The 15,426-nt window shown below is 43.6% G+C and overlaps 1 protein-coding gene across 2 annotated transcripts in view; it reads left to right on the top strand.

Annotated features, from left to right (window-relative positions):
* Nucleotides 1-1,472: 1,472 nt before the first annotated feature.
* The window catches only part of DAPK1 (death associated protein kinase 1), an 87,356-nt gene continuing 73,402 nt past the window's right edge, over nt 1,473-15,426 (top strand). For both annotated transcript variants that reach the window (XM_032095688.1, XM_032095687.1), the window contains exons 1-2: nt 1,473-1,506; nt 1,915-2,061. In XM_032095688.1, coding sequence (XP_031951579.1) covers nt 2,000-2,061 — 62 coding nt within the window. In that variant the 5' untranslated portion in view covers nt 1,473-1,506; nt 1,915-1,999. The remainder of the gene's footprint in view (nt 1,507-1,914; nt 2,062-15,426) is intronic.

Raw genomic sequence — 15,426 nt, 5'->3', positions numbered from 1 at the left:
AGCAAAGGAACAATCTCCAAAACCAAAAGGAACTTTTGAACCTGTACCCAGTGTTTGTTAAAAGCCTGGAGCTGTGTTGACAGCCTAAGCTGCGTGAGTCATGACTTTGAAAACCTGTTAAACATGTAGAAGATGGGCTGAAGAAAAGGCAGAGCATCCATACTCCTGCATCTTTGGCTATATATGAAAGAGGGGTGCATGGCTCTTAGTCTAAACTCAGGCTGAGATGCCACCATGCTGGCCTATTAGCAGGTTGCCTCATGTAACTTCACATCCAGCAAGCCATCCAAATACCGTCCCTTCAATTTACAGATGACCTCAGTGGAGGTGAAAAACCATTTTTGACACCTGCCCAAGGTCATGCTGTAACTCACTCAGAAAATATCAGAGATTCTGTACTGTACTTGTTGACCTGTACCTGAATGCTAGGCTCTTTCAAGTGCTAAATCAAGTAGGTGTGAAATCCTATGAGTGCATTGAACTTCCTTTTACCTTTGATGAGCAATTCTCCCTCTGAACACCTAAAACTTCAGATGGAACTTAAAAGTTGCTCAGTTACCTGATATCATGCACCCTTTCAAGGCTGAATAAAATGGATGGGAGGAAAATAGAACTACTAGGAAAAACACTTGCCTCCAGAATATAATCAGTACTCAACTTGGCATGGGACCAATACACTACAGAAAACATAAAGCGCTGGGGAAGCTGAGCCGGAGAAGCAGCAGCAGCACTTAAGAGGACAGGAAACACCAAATATAAGGTGCAACACTCTGTAGAGAGAGTAGACTGTATCTTGTATTTTAAAAATAAGATAATACCTCCAAACAGCACGTAAGCATTTGCTTTCTGAGGTGCCTGAGAGCGCTGCCAGCGGCAGAGGCTCCCTTCTCCGTGCGGGCCGGGAACACTCGGTGTGCCCGGGGTGGGTGCGTGTGCCAGGCTACAGCTGCCCTTCTGAGATCGGAGCTGCTGGCGCGGCCCGGGGCTCCGCACGGGGCGAGCGCCGGGGTGGGGACCGCTTTTTTGGTAGAGCAGGGTGCCAGCAGCGGGTGGCAGCAGCCGCCAGCCTCTCAACTAGCCCGGCCCCAGTTCACCCTGCCCGGGGCGCGGGGCGGGCGGAGGCGCGGGCTGCGGGAGGGCGCGGCCGCCGGGCGCGCACACAATGGCCTTGCCGGGAGCCGCCCGCAGAGCCGCGCTGGGCGGGTCCCGCCACCGCGGGCTCGCCGTGCCGAGCCGTGCCGGGCCGTGCCGAGCGGGGAGGGGTGGGGCGAGCGCACCTGGCCGGGGCGAGCGGCGGCGGCGGCGGCGGCGGCGGCGGGGCAGGGGCGGGAGGCCGCGGCGAGGGGCGGAGGGCGGCGCGGCGGGCGGGCCGCTGCTCATTGGCCGCGCGGCGACACCGCGAGTGCCTGCGCGCCGGCCGGGAGCGGCCGCGGCGCTGTCGCCGCTTCCCAGGGCGCGGAGCGGCGGGAGCCGCGGCAGCCGCAGGAGCGGCGGGAGGGTGAGCGGGTAAGCGGGTGGCGCCGCGCGAGGGGAGAACCGGTGCCGCTAGCCCCGGCCCGGCGGCGCGGAGGGGATCCCCCGCCTCGCCCGGCGTCGGGTTGCGGGGATGTCCAGGGGGGCTCCTGCCGCAGGCCTGGAGGCACGTCCCGGTTGACAGGGCAACGGAGCCACTGAGGAATGCAGCGGGCGGGCGGCTGGGCTCCGGTGGCCGCCAGGGCAGCTGGGGGCTGCCGCTGCCGGGGAAGGGGCGGGGGCGCCGGGAGCCGCTTTCTTCTCCCGGCGCTCGGGCAGGGGCAGGGGAGGTGCCCTTCGGCCCGCGGGTGCCGCTTCCTTCGCGGGTGAGGAGGGCGGGGAGCGCCCCCGGCGCCGGGAGGGACCGCGGGCAGGGGCGTTCACCTCCGCGCTCCTCCGCAGGGCGCGCAGCCGAGCGCGGGGCGGCTCCGGGGCGCTGGTGATGAGGGCGCCGAGCAGGGGCTGAAGCCGGCGGCGGGCGGCGACCATGACGGTGTTCCGGCAGGAGAACCTGGAGGAGCACTACGAGACGGGCGAGGACCTCGGCAGGTGGGTGCGGGCGGATGGAGCCGTGGCTGCTGAGCTCGGCGGGGCAAGGGGTGAGGACAGGCTCGCACCCGCGTTGCCATTCCACTTTGTCTGAGATGCCCGAAGATGGAAAAGGGCGTTGGATTTGAAGTTAGCGTGTCTTTGCCTTTTTAATACGGGTTTGATGAGATTTTTGGACAGGGACAGTTCCTAAGTGGTGCCTGCTCAGCTCGACGCCCTCCCGGGTGCTGTGCGGCGCGTAGGGGCGAAGCTGCTGCCGGCGGCGCAGCTGTGGCACTGCGAGGCTCGCTGCTGTTCGCCGGGCGGGGAGCTGGAAACGGGCTGGGCTGAAAGGAGAGAAGTTTGCATTGTTCATAGTGTGAAGGACTACGTTTGTAGTGCGTGTTGGATTTTTCTTTAAGAACGGGATTAGAGAAGTGAGAGTAGTATTTTATCGATACTATTGTGGTGAAGATCACTGTCTGAGCATCGCTGTTGGAGATGGAAGTCGGATTAAGGGATGTGAGCAGAGTGCTGCAGATGCAGAGCTGCCTGCTTGAACCTTGATTCTTGAACGCTGTGTAGTTGTGAGCTCCTCCGAGCTCACACTATTAATCGTGCCTTGTTTTTTCAGTGCTTTCCGTGTTTTAAAACTGTTTAAACACTGGATTGTGTTACACGAGAGTCCTTTTCCTCTTCTTTGCCCTTTCTAGAAGTCAATGGCATTCTAGCAAACCAACATGGCAGAATCCTTTTCAAGTGTTCATCTTGGTGATTTCAAAGCATAGGATCAGTGTTCAATTAACACAGGGCATTCAGTATATATGGAGCAGATGCTCCCATATCTACCTGTGCATACCTTTCCAGTGAAGGGTCCAGTCATAGCAAATGTTGTGAACGAGGTGCTTGAATAGGCAGGAACTTAGAAATATTTCATGATTTCTTAAAATCAAAAAATAACCAAAGCACCCAACCCACAACTAACCAACCAACCAAGAAGCCCCCCACATTATAAGAAAGTTAATTGCACTGTATTTCCAATAAACTTCATCCCATTTATATACAAGTTTGTTGATGTGACTTTGGCAGTAAATATGTACTTCTGTGTCCACATAGTGTTCTGGGTTGGCATTTTCATACATCCAGAATGTGAAGTAATACTAATTTGCTGGATAACTTGATAGGAAGAAGTGTCATCATGCTAAAGCATAAGTTTGGATTTTGTGGTCTGAACTTTTTTTTTTTTTTTTTTTTTTTGGCATGTAGTATTGTTTTATTTGATTTTCATTCTTTGTGACAAGAATACATAGTGTTCCAAAATCAGGTTTAGGTTTCTGGACTATTAAAAATAAAACCATTGTTGTACTTACAGGTACTGATAAATGATTGACTTTATAGAAGAAAATGAAGACACAGATATATTGTGGGGTTTTAAGGTTCATCAGAGAGAAGACAATGTCAATATGCAAATTTAGAAAGTGTTAAGGTTTATGTAACTTCTCTTGTATTTTTTTTAAAGAGGGAGTGTCAGTGCAATGTTTGGTCCCTAATACATATTTATGAAATAGAGCAATTGCCCTTAGGCCAATTACATAAGAAATGTTTAAATACGTAGAGTTCTTTTCCAAATAAATGTTCTTTGCAAGTCACAAGCTCCAGAACACAGCAGTGGAGAGCAGGCATTTCATTTTTACAGTATGGGAAGTGCAAACACTGAAAACATTAGGTAGTAAAACAACAACCAAAAAACCCAGAACAAATGGAGGGTTTCAAATTTGCAGAGTGTTAGGTAATGGCATTCAGTTTAAAAATGGTATCTTCATTTGATCACTTACCAACAGGGTATTACAACACTGAGGGGTTGATCCATCCAATGGCTATATAAGCTTGGCATGAAGTCTAAACTTGCCGTGTTTTATGAATTTTAAAGAATGTTAGAATCTACTCTAGTTTTCACTTGAAAAAGGGTAAAGGCATCTAAGAACCTCATCAATTTTATCTACATACGTGAGAAAATACCAGTGGATGGTAAAACATTGTGAAATGTTTGACAGGGCTTTTGCTTTAAAAATGGAATATAGTTACTTAAAAGGGCCAAAGTTTTCACTTCAGCATCACTTTAAGAAACCAGGATTATCCCAGTGTGAAATGTTGGCATAAAACCGTAAGAGTAAGCAAACCTCAAGAGGGTTGTTGTATGGTTTATTTCAGTGGTGTTTTAAACTTGTTTTTGAACTTCAATTTCTAGGGTTACACAAACTACTTTTTTGTAAATCTGTCACTTTCCATTCGTCACTACCCCTTAGCATGTTTCTGACGGTTAGGTTTACATATAAATGTAGTTACCCTGAGGCTCAAAACTCAAAAACCAGTGAATATTAAAAACACCTTTGACTTTAAAATTTCCTGTATTCATTTGGGCACACAAGTTGTGAATTAATACTTCAAGCAATGATGAAAGTTTCCGTTTTGCAAAATCAACTGATTTTTCTCCTTCTCTTGGAAGAATGCTTTTATTTCCTCTCACTTAGCTGCAGGCATGAAGCAAACAAGGTGAATTAATTAACAGGTGAGTTTTCATTGACAGAGTTGTGTTTGAATGAAAAGTTCCTAGGCCAACCTGCCTTTTGAGAGAGCTCAGTGAAGATGCAAATACTCAGGTATTTTAATAATCTGCACTGTTTTCCCTTGTAAATTATTTAAGTCTTTGTTACATTACAATACTTCTGACAGTCACTAAAATAAAAAGTCATTTGAATAAGAAAAGTGTGTTGAAGAAAGCAAATGGGCTGTGTAAATTAAATTTTTGATGGAAAGCAGTAAAGGAGGTTTAAGTATTGCTTAGCGTAAAACCTAGGGTTGTTGGAAATAAGGAGAAGGGGATGATGGTGTTCCTGGACCAAAAAAAAAAGTGTTCTCTAGTTTTCTGATATTTTACCATGCTTTTGCAGAAAAAGTAATAAACAATCACAGTCCTGTTACCGACATGTCTGAGTTTTGTTCTGGTCATTAGTTCGTTTTCATTTATGCCTAGGGAGAATTAGAAAAAAGAAATTTGGGATTGTGAATATGGATAGAATCATCCTTATTTATTTTTCTTGCCTGTATGTGATTTCCTCTGACAAGTTCATGGCTGTTCAGGTTGGTTTATCTTGAGATTTTGTACCAAAGCAGTCTTGTGAGACTTATGGATCTAATGCTATCTTTAGAACATATAAGAAGATTTCTCTTGATTAATGTATGCCGCATTGCATACACTTTTTTTTGTTTTCCATCTTAGAGATTTGAAATTACATGTGTTACTTGTTCAGATGCAGGCTACTTGCAGATGCGTTAAATAATCATCTAACCATGAAGTTTCAAGGGGTGGTAAACATTATCATGGAAGAGCAACAAATTTGCTAAAAGCTATTTTGTCATTTTAATTCTGCCTGCAGTTGCAGGTGGTGTGACTGCGCATTTTAAATACCCTGCTGCAGTGCTTTTACTTCAGTCTGCCCAAAAGTCAGGAATTCAAGTTCAGCAGTATTAAAAACCTTACTATTGTGAGCAAGCAAGTAAAGACCTTCAAAGCACATGAAAGTTTTCAAAGTATATTTTTACCTCCCATGACTGGCCTTGCTTGGGAATTCATACAGTATTGCTAGAAATGTGATGTTGCTTAAAAAATTTTAGGGAGAAGTAACTAAAGCTATGTTATAAATACACACTGTGTTTGTCTGTGAGTTCCTGATTGTATAGACAGCTCCTTCTTCCTTCATCACCAACACCCACATTTGGTTTTTTTGGTTGTTTTATTTTCTTTCAAGCTTTCATGTGCTTTCTAAAAGAGATGCAGACTGCTATGGTAAAGTTTTGGAATTGAAGAATGGTATTTGCATTGCACTGTGGTTCACAATTTTTAGATTCTTCTTGATTCAGAAAGTAGGAAGAGGTATCTAACAATTTTGAATGTTAAGCTTATTTGGACCTGTTGGACTCACTAGGGGAACACTTGTAACTTGTTGAAGGAAAGCTACACTGAGTCTTGCCAGTTTCAGAGACTGCTCTGTCTCTGCTTGGTAGCTCACTAAGCAGAGGTGCTAAGAGTAGAAAGCAGCAAGCTAACCCTGCTACCTAATGTACCCAATCTCTTAATCAGTTGTGAGAGAAAAATGCCTAGGATAACATGCTGAAGATGTTGATAACAGAGAATAGAGAGCTGTGCAAGTATGTATTTACATTCTGTAAAACGTTCCTCTACCTTTCAGAGTTGAGTGAAAAAAGATTATTTTTTAATTTTTCCCTGGAAAATTATCTCCATAGTAAGCAAGGAGTATGTAAGCTGAATATATAAATATATATATATGTGCATGAATGTATGTGTTTTTCGTTATTCAGATACCAGTTTTTGGTAGCACTGCTTTCTACGGCTGTGGAGGCTGCTTGTCATCTATCCAAACACCGTAACTGTAACTACATTGCACCTCTGTATTGGGAGAAAAGTAAAACCTCTGAAAAAAACCCAAATAAACTTGGATGGCAACTAGAATTTGACCTTTATGGCACTTTTCAGGCTTGACAACCTAAGCTAACCTTGCTGGCTATCTCATGTACTAAAATTGTGTCAGTATTATCAGGCTCTGTTGTGAGATTTATAGGATGTGAAACTCATTTCAGGTGATACTTCCTTTCAAAACAGTCACATTTAAAACCCATGACAACCATCTTTAATGATGTTATAGTGTAACATTTTTTCCTATGAATTATCAGAAAGTCGTGTGGGGGAGGGGAAGGAGCAATGTGAAAGATGGTGTCATAAGGCTAAAACTGTTGCATGTAAGCTATAAAATTTTTAACTGTGGTACATTGAAATTTCCAGTTTCTGTTTCCTTGGGTTTTCTTGCTGTAAGTTCATCTCCATTGCTCCATTTTAAGCCATTGTTAACCTTCCTTCTCATACAGCAGTTAAGTGGTTAAACTCTGAAGAAGCAGAAGGTGCAGACCTCTGCGGTGCCATTTCCTGTGTTATTCATACAGGCACGGTGATAAATACTGCAAGTATGTAATTCACTGTTTTTATAACTACTTTATTCAGATTTTAGTAGTACATGATAATTAATTAAATTGAGTGGACTATATAGGTTTTTCAGGGAAAAGGACCTCACCTCAGAAGGAACTCTCAAAATGTTCACAACAAAGCCCCTATTTTACCAGGAAACCTATTTGATTGACGCCTTTGTATGCTCTTTTGTTTTTATTTGAAGAATTGAAAGTTGTAGAATTCAAATTACATCAAATAACCCTTTCTGTGCTGGTTGTGAACCATGTACATGTTTTATCAGTCTTGTCAGTCCTCAGAGGAGAAGTTGGTTGTTCCATGCTTTTCTGTAAGTCCTGGCTTTGGTGGCTGCATGGATATTGAAAAGGAAGGTTTCTTAACTGGAAAGCATGGTTGCAAAAATGATGCATCTCAAGTCACTTTGCCTTCCAGACATGCCTCAAAATGTTTCTTTTTCACAAATGCACAATAATCTGCAAGCTGCTGATGACGCAGGGTGCAAGAGCTGTCACCATACAGTGCCACTGGTGACAATTACTGCCGTATAAAATGTGCTGAGAGGTCTGCTTCGTGAAAAGCACAAGAAATGCTGATGCTTTTTTGGGTATAAGTTGGTCCTGCTTACTTTATTTCTCTCTCTGGGGGAAAAGAAGGACTGTTTTGTATGTCTTTTAAAATACAGTGTAATAAAAACTACAGCTTGCTGATTATTCTGTGCTTTCAGTTTAAATGCACAAATCTTTGTAAATCTAAACTCATCAGGAAGCAGATAAAAATGCTTGTCTGATTTTTCTTCTAGCCAGGCTCAGTGAGGCATGATCAGTACCAGAGCAGGCATGTTAGGGGCGTGCTGAAACTTCAATCTGTCCTTCTGGGCTTTCCTTCTGTGCTTATGGGGTTTTTTTGGTGTTTGTTTTTTTTTCCTCCCTATTTTCTCCCTTTACAGGTGTTTGAGTATGTCAGTTTCTCTGCTGGAATTATGTGTACTGAACAGAAGTTGGCCCTTTTAGCCTAGGAAGGGGAGGCTGACACTGCCTTTTCATGAGAGCTTTGTTCAAAGCTCAGGCTGCAGAGTTGGTGGTTGAAAGGATCAGTATCTCTTTCCTCTGCTGTGTGTTTCTGTGTAGGTTGTTTTGTTTCAGGTTGGGTTCCTTTTATTAATGTAGTGCTGCTGTCAAAGGGGAAAAATACCCCACCTTATATCTAATTTATGGCAGATGAATACTCTCAGATCAGCTGAAAGCACTGAACATAAACCGACAACAAGGATGTTTAAGCTGGAAATTAGGAGAACTGTGGGTGGTGCAACAGTTCTGGAGTAATCGTCACGAACGGTTGTTGCAGTTTGTCAGAGGTATTCAAAGCTGTACAAGGAGGAGATTGCGTGTTTCTTGTGAGACCCTGGCTTAATGTCCACGTGTCTTTCTGTTTTTAAATGGCTCGGTTAAAACAAACAAATTGTGCAACTTGTTGATACAACTTTATATTATGAAGAAATTATGCTGGTTAAAGCAGAGGCTCAGCAGCTTGTTTCCTGGATGGTAGTGGCTTTGTAGGAGCTCTGTCTCAAATAAAACTTGTTTCTCAAACTGTGTTTTGACCCCCTTGCAGGAAGATACGTGACACAAAGGAAGATTATACACTAAACCTGAACAACATTCATTGACTTGCCACGCAGTATAGTAGGTCATACTTAACTGTGATGAGTTCATGGCTGAGATGGGTGAAGCTGAGAAAAGTGTAGACAAAGCCTAAAGATCTTCAAGCCTTTACTATTTTGTTGCATGTCTACCTTATGCAGTGAATTTTGGCACAACGTGTGAAATTTTGCAGAACTGGGTACAAAGTCCGGTGCCAAGCAGTCTAATATAGGTGATGTTGCTAAACTCTCAGATCTTGTCTAGGAGGTGATACAGGAGGAGTGGAGCCTGCACATTTTGGTCAGTTGTTGGGTGACATTCCTCTTGCTTTTGGTCCAGTTATGGACCAGACTAATGACAGAGATGAGTTGTAGGGGCAGGTATGTCTCCATATCCTTGCAAACCTTGCTACATCCTCCTTCACATGTTACTTGTGGGTCTTGTCCCTTCATTTCAAAGAGATTGCTGCTGTCTTTTTCTAAAGTGAAGAACAGATGCTAAGCTAAGGTGGTGAAGCTGTGGAAAGAAGCTTCTTAAGAAAGAAGACTTAAGGCTTCAGTACATTTAGCTTGCACCACTATGCTTGGAGTGGTATGATATTCTTAATATGCTGGAAAAATTAAAATGATGGGTGAAACAAAGAAACTTTGGAAACTACATTTACATTCACAGATGATTCTGCAGGCTGGAATTGAAAGGCTGCTTGCCTCAAGGAAAATGACCTTATGGGACCTGTTGAAATGAGACCAGTCTGAACAGGGAATCTAAACTGTATCACGATTTAGCTTGTAACATTAAAGGACTGTTCTGGAAAAGGAGAAAGTTGATAAGGATACAGTCATTGTTGATATCTTAGATCAGTTTTAACACTCTCTTTCAAAATTTCCAGGCATATTGCAGTCCTTGAAGGTGTTGTCCTATTGTACTAAAAGTGCAGTATTATTGGCATGTCAGAGTTTTGTGGGTTTTTTTTGGTTGTGGCACACGTCCATGTTGGAGGGAATATCTTGTAATAGATGCATTTCACTCAGTCCCAGAATAGCTCACAGGGTTTAGGATTGCTGCAAAACACTACACTGAGTAATCTACATGGTGGTCTGCAGCCTTGTTCTCTTGATTTTAGAAGTTTAATTTCCTTCCCCTTATTCCCTCCTGTTTGTGCAAGCTGATGTGCCAAACCATTTCTGCTTCCAGAGGCAGTAGTGTTGAGGAGGAAGCATGGTTGTGTGGCTGCCCAGCCAATGTGAGTGCCTTGACCACCAGCAGCAGGGACCCTGTGCAGTGGTGTGCCACTCTACTAGAGCAGGTCTTCCCCAGTACTGTCTGCTTGCAGGTGCATGTCTCCATTTGTTATGAAGCTCAGATGGTCCTGCCTGTATTTAACAGAAAGAAAAATACCTTACTGGGTGGTTATGAACTTGTGGGGAAATGTCCAAAGCTTTGGAAATTTCATAGTCAGTGTAAATTATAACTGTCTTTACATACTGATTGAAAGGTGTAGTTTGAGATTTTTGTTTTGAATTATGCAGAGGAGTGAGGTTTTGGAAAGAATAAAAATTACTTGGGGCAATAGCATTTGTCTGTTCACTTCTTGCCTAAACAGGATGCTAAGAGCCTGTAACTGAACCTGTGTACTGGAAATATTTTATTTCCACTATGACTTTATTTGTCAGCAATTAATGGTGTGCTTCCAAATTTTCACAAGTTACTTGGAGTCCTGCTTTCTGCCTGGTATGTAAATTGGCTTCTGTGCTCTTGTACCTTTTCCTCAGTCTTCTCTCAAGTGTCAGTGGTTGTCCTAGCTTTAAGGTACTGGCTAGGTGTGCCTGTAGAAGTATGCACTTAGAGTACCTGCTTTCATGCCATGGGAACTGATAGCAGAGGGACATTTTCCCCAGATCACAGTCTGTTGGACCTGTAGTGTTCTGAAGTTGTTAGTCTTACGGGACAGAGAAAGGCTGTTCATTTTCTGGAATCTGGTGAGTTTTAACTGTCTGGTGCTTATAGAGAAGTGGTATGGAGACACTCATCTCTTCTCCCCTGTTGTCTCTGCTGAAGTTTTTAGAGAAGAGGACTGAACTGCACTGCTGATATGGTATTTCGTAATCCTGTATTTCTAAAGGAGACTAAGAAAGCCAATTCATAAAACTTCAAATCATGTGTGTCCTTTGTGGTGTGTGTTATTTGGCACTGTGCTTACTTTGCCTGGCTGTGTAGGTATAACTGAGTGCAGCTAACTTCTGTGTTAAGGGATAATGTTGTATTCTGATGTGGTTTACAATTAAGTTATTCTGCCAGGTTAAATTATTCTGCCAAGTTTAGTGGGTGACAAGGTGTGGGTTTTTCCCCCTTGTGTTGGTTTTGCACAGCCTGGTTTTTGGTAGCAGGGGGCCACAGAGGTGGCTTCTGTGAGAAGCTGCTGGAAGCTTCCACCATGTCCAGCAGAGCCAATCTCTGACGGCTTTGAAGATGGACAAGCTGCTGGCCAAAGCTGGGCCAATTAGAGAGATTGGTAACACCTCTGTGATAATGCATTTAAGAAGAAAATCAAAACAAAGTGCACAAGAGGAAGAGGTGAGAACATGTGAGGGAAACAAGGTCAGAGGAGAAGGAGGGGGAGGAGGTGCTCCAGGTGCTGGAGCCGAGATTCTTCTGTGGGCCGTGGTGAAGACCATGGTGAAGCAGCTGGGCCCCTGCAGCCCATGGGGATCCACAGGGAATGCAGAGATCCATCCACAGCCTGTGGGGGAGGTGCCTGTGCTGGAGAGGGTGGATGCCTGGAGGGGGCTGTGATCCAGTGGAAGACACGGTGGAGAGAGGGGGTCCCTGCTTCCAGGCTGGAGCAGCCTGTCCTTGGAGGACTGCACCTCGTGGAAAGAGAGACCCACGGTGCAGCAGTTTTGGGAGGACTGTTTGCCCATGGGGGGAGTTCACACTGCAGCAGTTTTGGGAGAACTGTTGCTTGTAAGATTGGAGCCACACTGGAGAAGTTCACAGAGAACTCCCTCCTGTGGGAGGGACTCCATGACGCAGCAGGGGAAGGATTTCTCTCCCTGCACAGCGGAAAAAAACCTTGGGTGACAAACTGACCAAACCCCCCTGCCCTGTACCGTATGCTGTCAGTGGGAAGGAGAGAGGGGCTGGGGGAAAAAGGTGTTTTAAGGGCTTATTTTACTTCTCATTATTCTCCTCTGATTCTGTTAGCAATAAATTCACTTTGTATCTCCATGTTGAGCCTGTTTTGCCCTTGAAGTGTTTTCTCCCAGTCCTTATCTCAACTCATGAATGCTTCATTAATTTTTCTCTCCTTTGCCCAGCTGTGGCAGAGGAGGGTGAGTGAGTGACTTTCATGGGTGCCTGGTGTTTGGCCAGTGTCAAACCACAACACCTCTTTGTCCACAGGGGAAAATAATATGTGTGTGTGTGTCTTACTTGGGTCCTACAGCTTTGAGGCCAAGAACTCAACATTGAATAACTCTGTCAACAAGACTGGGAGTTTATTATTGTATAAGAAGAAAACAGTATATGAGAATCTTGAATGGTAACAAATTTTATCTTTCAATACCTCTCTTCTTGCTAACTCAGACTGCTTTGTTGGGACACTTGGCTCCTGTTACCTTTAAGGAAGCTGATGCAGATGTAATCCTAGAGATAGATATTTCAACTTCTCTCCTTCAGCTTCCTTTTTCTATTAGGGATTTTGTTTTGTTTGCTTTGGGTTTGTGTGCATGTGTTTGTGTTTTGTTGTGGTTTTTATTCCTTGCAAATACAGACTTCAAACATTTTGGTATGGAAGTGCTGACTTTGTTGGTATATTATCTGTCTGGCAGTATTTTCTTATCTCCATGAGCAGGGCCATCTGCATAGAATTGCCATTGATTCCCTGGGAAAGGAAAGCACATCAGGGAATGGCTCAGTTCCTTATGTCTCATCTTTTCTCATGGCTTTTTATTTGAAAGGGCCTTCTGATACTATTTACTTCACATTCTTGCCTAAAAGAAGGATATCTCTTTTCCTGGTTTTGCTGCCAGGTCTAACATTAGGTGAAGAACAAACCATTCCAGATTCTATCTTGCAAAGCTGGTCTTCTTCTGCTGCCTCTTTTGTTCCTCGAGAAAGAAACTTTTACATTATTGTTCCTCCTAAGGGTGTGTTAGTCCCTGGTCAGTGCTGCCCTGCCTGCCTGCAAGCCTACCCGGGGAGGCTAAGCCAGCCTAGTGCAAGGGTCAGAGAATGGGATGGTCCTGTTCCTCACCCACTGAGCGGCATTCTCCTGTGCTAGCACTGGCACCATCATGAGCACAGCCTGGAAACGGGAGGGAATTACAGACTGAGCTCCCCAAACTGGGTCATCGTGGGCATGTCAGACAAGGATCAGTGCCAGCCGCCAGCACAGCATGGGAATGCATGGCCAGTGGGATGGGGAAGTCTCTGTTTGTGACAGTTACTGGCTCAGCCTACTAAAGCACGCTGTAAAGCCTGAACCCTCTGTGCTCTGCATCAGCACCGTGCAGGTCTGGCCAGCTGAGACCTCGTGGAAGAGCTGCTCTGAACTGGGAAGCAAAACCTGACTGTGATTAACCCTGGACAATGAGACTGGTGACAGCACAGTCTGAGTATGTTTTCCTGTGGCAGCAGCCATAGGGTAGCCAGACAGAGGGGACAACTTGGATTTTTTTTTTTTTTTTTTTTTTTTTTGGATGCTCTAAATTCTGAGGTGCCCATGCTTGTCTTTGAGAGTGAATAGCTGTGAATAAAAGCTGAAGATGTGGGGAAGCAGACAATTACTTGGCTGTAAATAGTGGCTCATAAAACCATAATGTATATGGAAGTTACTAAGGCACTTAGCATGAGATTTGTGCTTGTGACACAAACTGCTTTTTTTGTAATGCTATATCATCTTAAAAATCTGCCTTTAAGTCATGGAAAAGCAGTATTTTCATCACTGGCTTAAGTGATGTGTTTACAGCTCGGTGAGTTTCTTATATATTTAGCTAGCATCAAGTTAATAATTGGAGGAGAAAATCCAGAACTTTTCTACAGAAAAAATTACTCTGACATCCTCTGTGGAGCATAAGGAGGTTGTTTCTCCTTATGCTCTAATACTAAAAGGTTAGTGACACACCTGTGGGTTTTAGTGATTCTTCATACCTGGAAGAAATAGAAAGTAACCAAACTTTAAATCCTTTCCACACCTTTAATATGTATAATTTCTAGGGAAAACTGATGTGTAACCTGTTGGGAGCTTTGCAGTCCATCCTCACTCCTGCTCTTAGTGATTAGATTTCATCCTTTTTCTAGCAAGTGTTTGACTGATCCATACTCCATGACTGTATTAAATTATTTTTTTCAAGTATACTGAAAAAACCATTTTCTTACACTAGCACTGTTTAATGTATTTAGCAGGTGCAGCTGAGCTGTAAAGGTGAGGAATTTCTGTGGTTTTATTTGTGGCCATTCAACACAGATACTTTCCAGAGTCAAAATCTGCATAGGAATGCTGCTTATAGGCACAGTGTTATTGCTCATTAAGATGATAGGTCATACACTACTAAACAGAGAATTTCTGAAAAGGTGAAATGAAGAAAGGCTGTTCGTTGTGATGAAAGAGTGGATGAGACAAGTGAGGTCTGATAAGCATTATCACTAGACTTTTCTTCCCTAAGCTGAAGGACAAACAGCCCCTTAGGAATGTTTCAGAACCCGTTGCTGAAAAGAGAAGCGTGTAACTCAAAACACTAGTTATGAAACAGCAGGAAGAACAGTCTTTAACATCACCAAAATCAAATGTTTGTTCTGCTCTTATGTTTTAATATTCACACCAGTCTCCTGGTTTAAGATTTTATGAGCTAGTGATAACTGAGCTTTTATAATCAGTTCTGAGTCAGAGTTACGTCACATGTGTCTTTAAACATTTAGCTAGATTAACTTATGATTTAATGTTAATTGCTGAGTTGGTTTACAAATTTCATGAAAAGCCCAAAAGAAGGCGAAAATTAAGTACTAAATAACAGTAGAAGCATTAAGACTCTACTTAAGTGCTTGCAAGGTATAGTAAGTTCTGTATTTATATGGCTATGGTTAGGCATTGATTCTTAAAGTACCTGTATGTGTACATGTACTTTTTAATACCATGAATGGCAGTTGCTTGAAAATCTGTGGCTTTCTTTGCCTTATCTCCCCTTTTTTTTTTTTTTTTTTGGCGTTTTCCTTTATGTTATAGATGTAGTTATTACTTCAACTGCTTCCAAGTGTGAGTACTCAGCTTTTCATAGTATAAGATGTTTTCTGAAAAGGCTTTAGCAGATGTACATGTATTCAGACCAAATGGGTTTCTACAAGCTCTAGCCCAGGCATCATTAATAGGAAATGGCTGACATACAGCTGCCTTGGAAGTTTTGCAGCCATACACATTCCTCCAGCTTATACATTAAATACCACTACGTTTTGACATGGACTTCATATCAGTATTTTAAACTTCTGTGTCTATGAGTAGACTTTGGTTGGAAGTATTTTCTTGAGTGCTGTCCAGCTCTTCACGTTTTGTAGTTTGATAATCTCTAAAGTACTTTTGTTAAGGCATTTGACGCACAGGAACATCTCCGTTTTCACTTTCGTGTTGTTTTTACCATCCCCAAGTTTTACCCAGAATCATGCATTAAGACTACTGCTGTTCAGACTGAGTTCACTCTCACACTGATTGTG

This window comes from Corvus moneduloides, chromosome Z, assembly GCF_009650955.1.
Source record: "Corvus moneduloides isolate bCorMon1 chromosome Z, bCorMon1.pri, whole genome shotgun sequence".
Lineage (NCBI taxonomy): Eukaryota > Metazoa > Chordata > Aves > Passeriformes > Corvidae > Corvus > Corvus moneduloides.
Note: the sequence above shows the minus strand (reverse complement) of the source record. Positions and strands in the feature narration are given on the sequence as shown.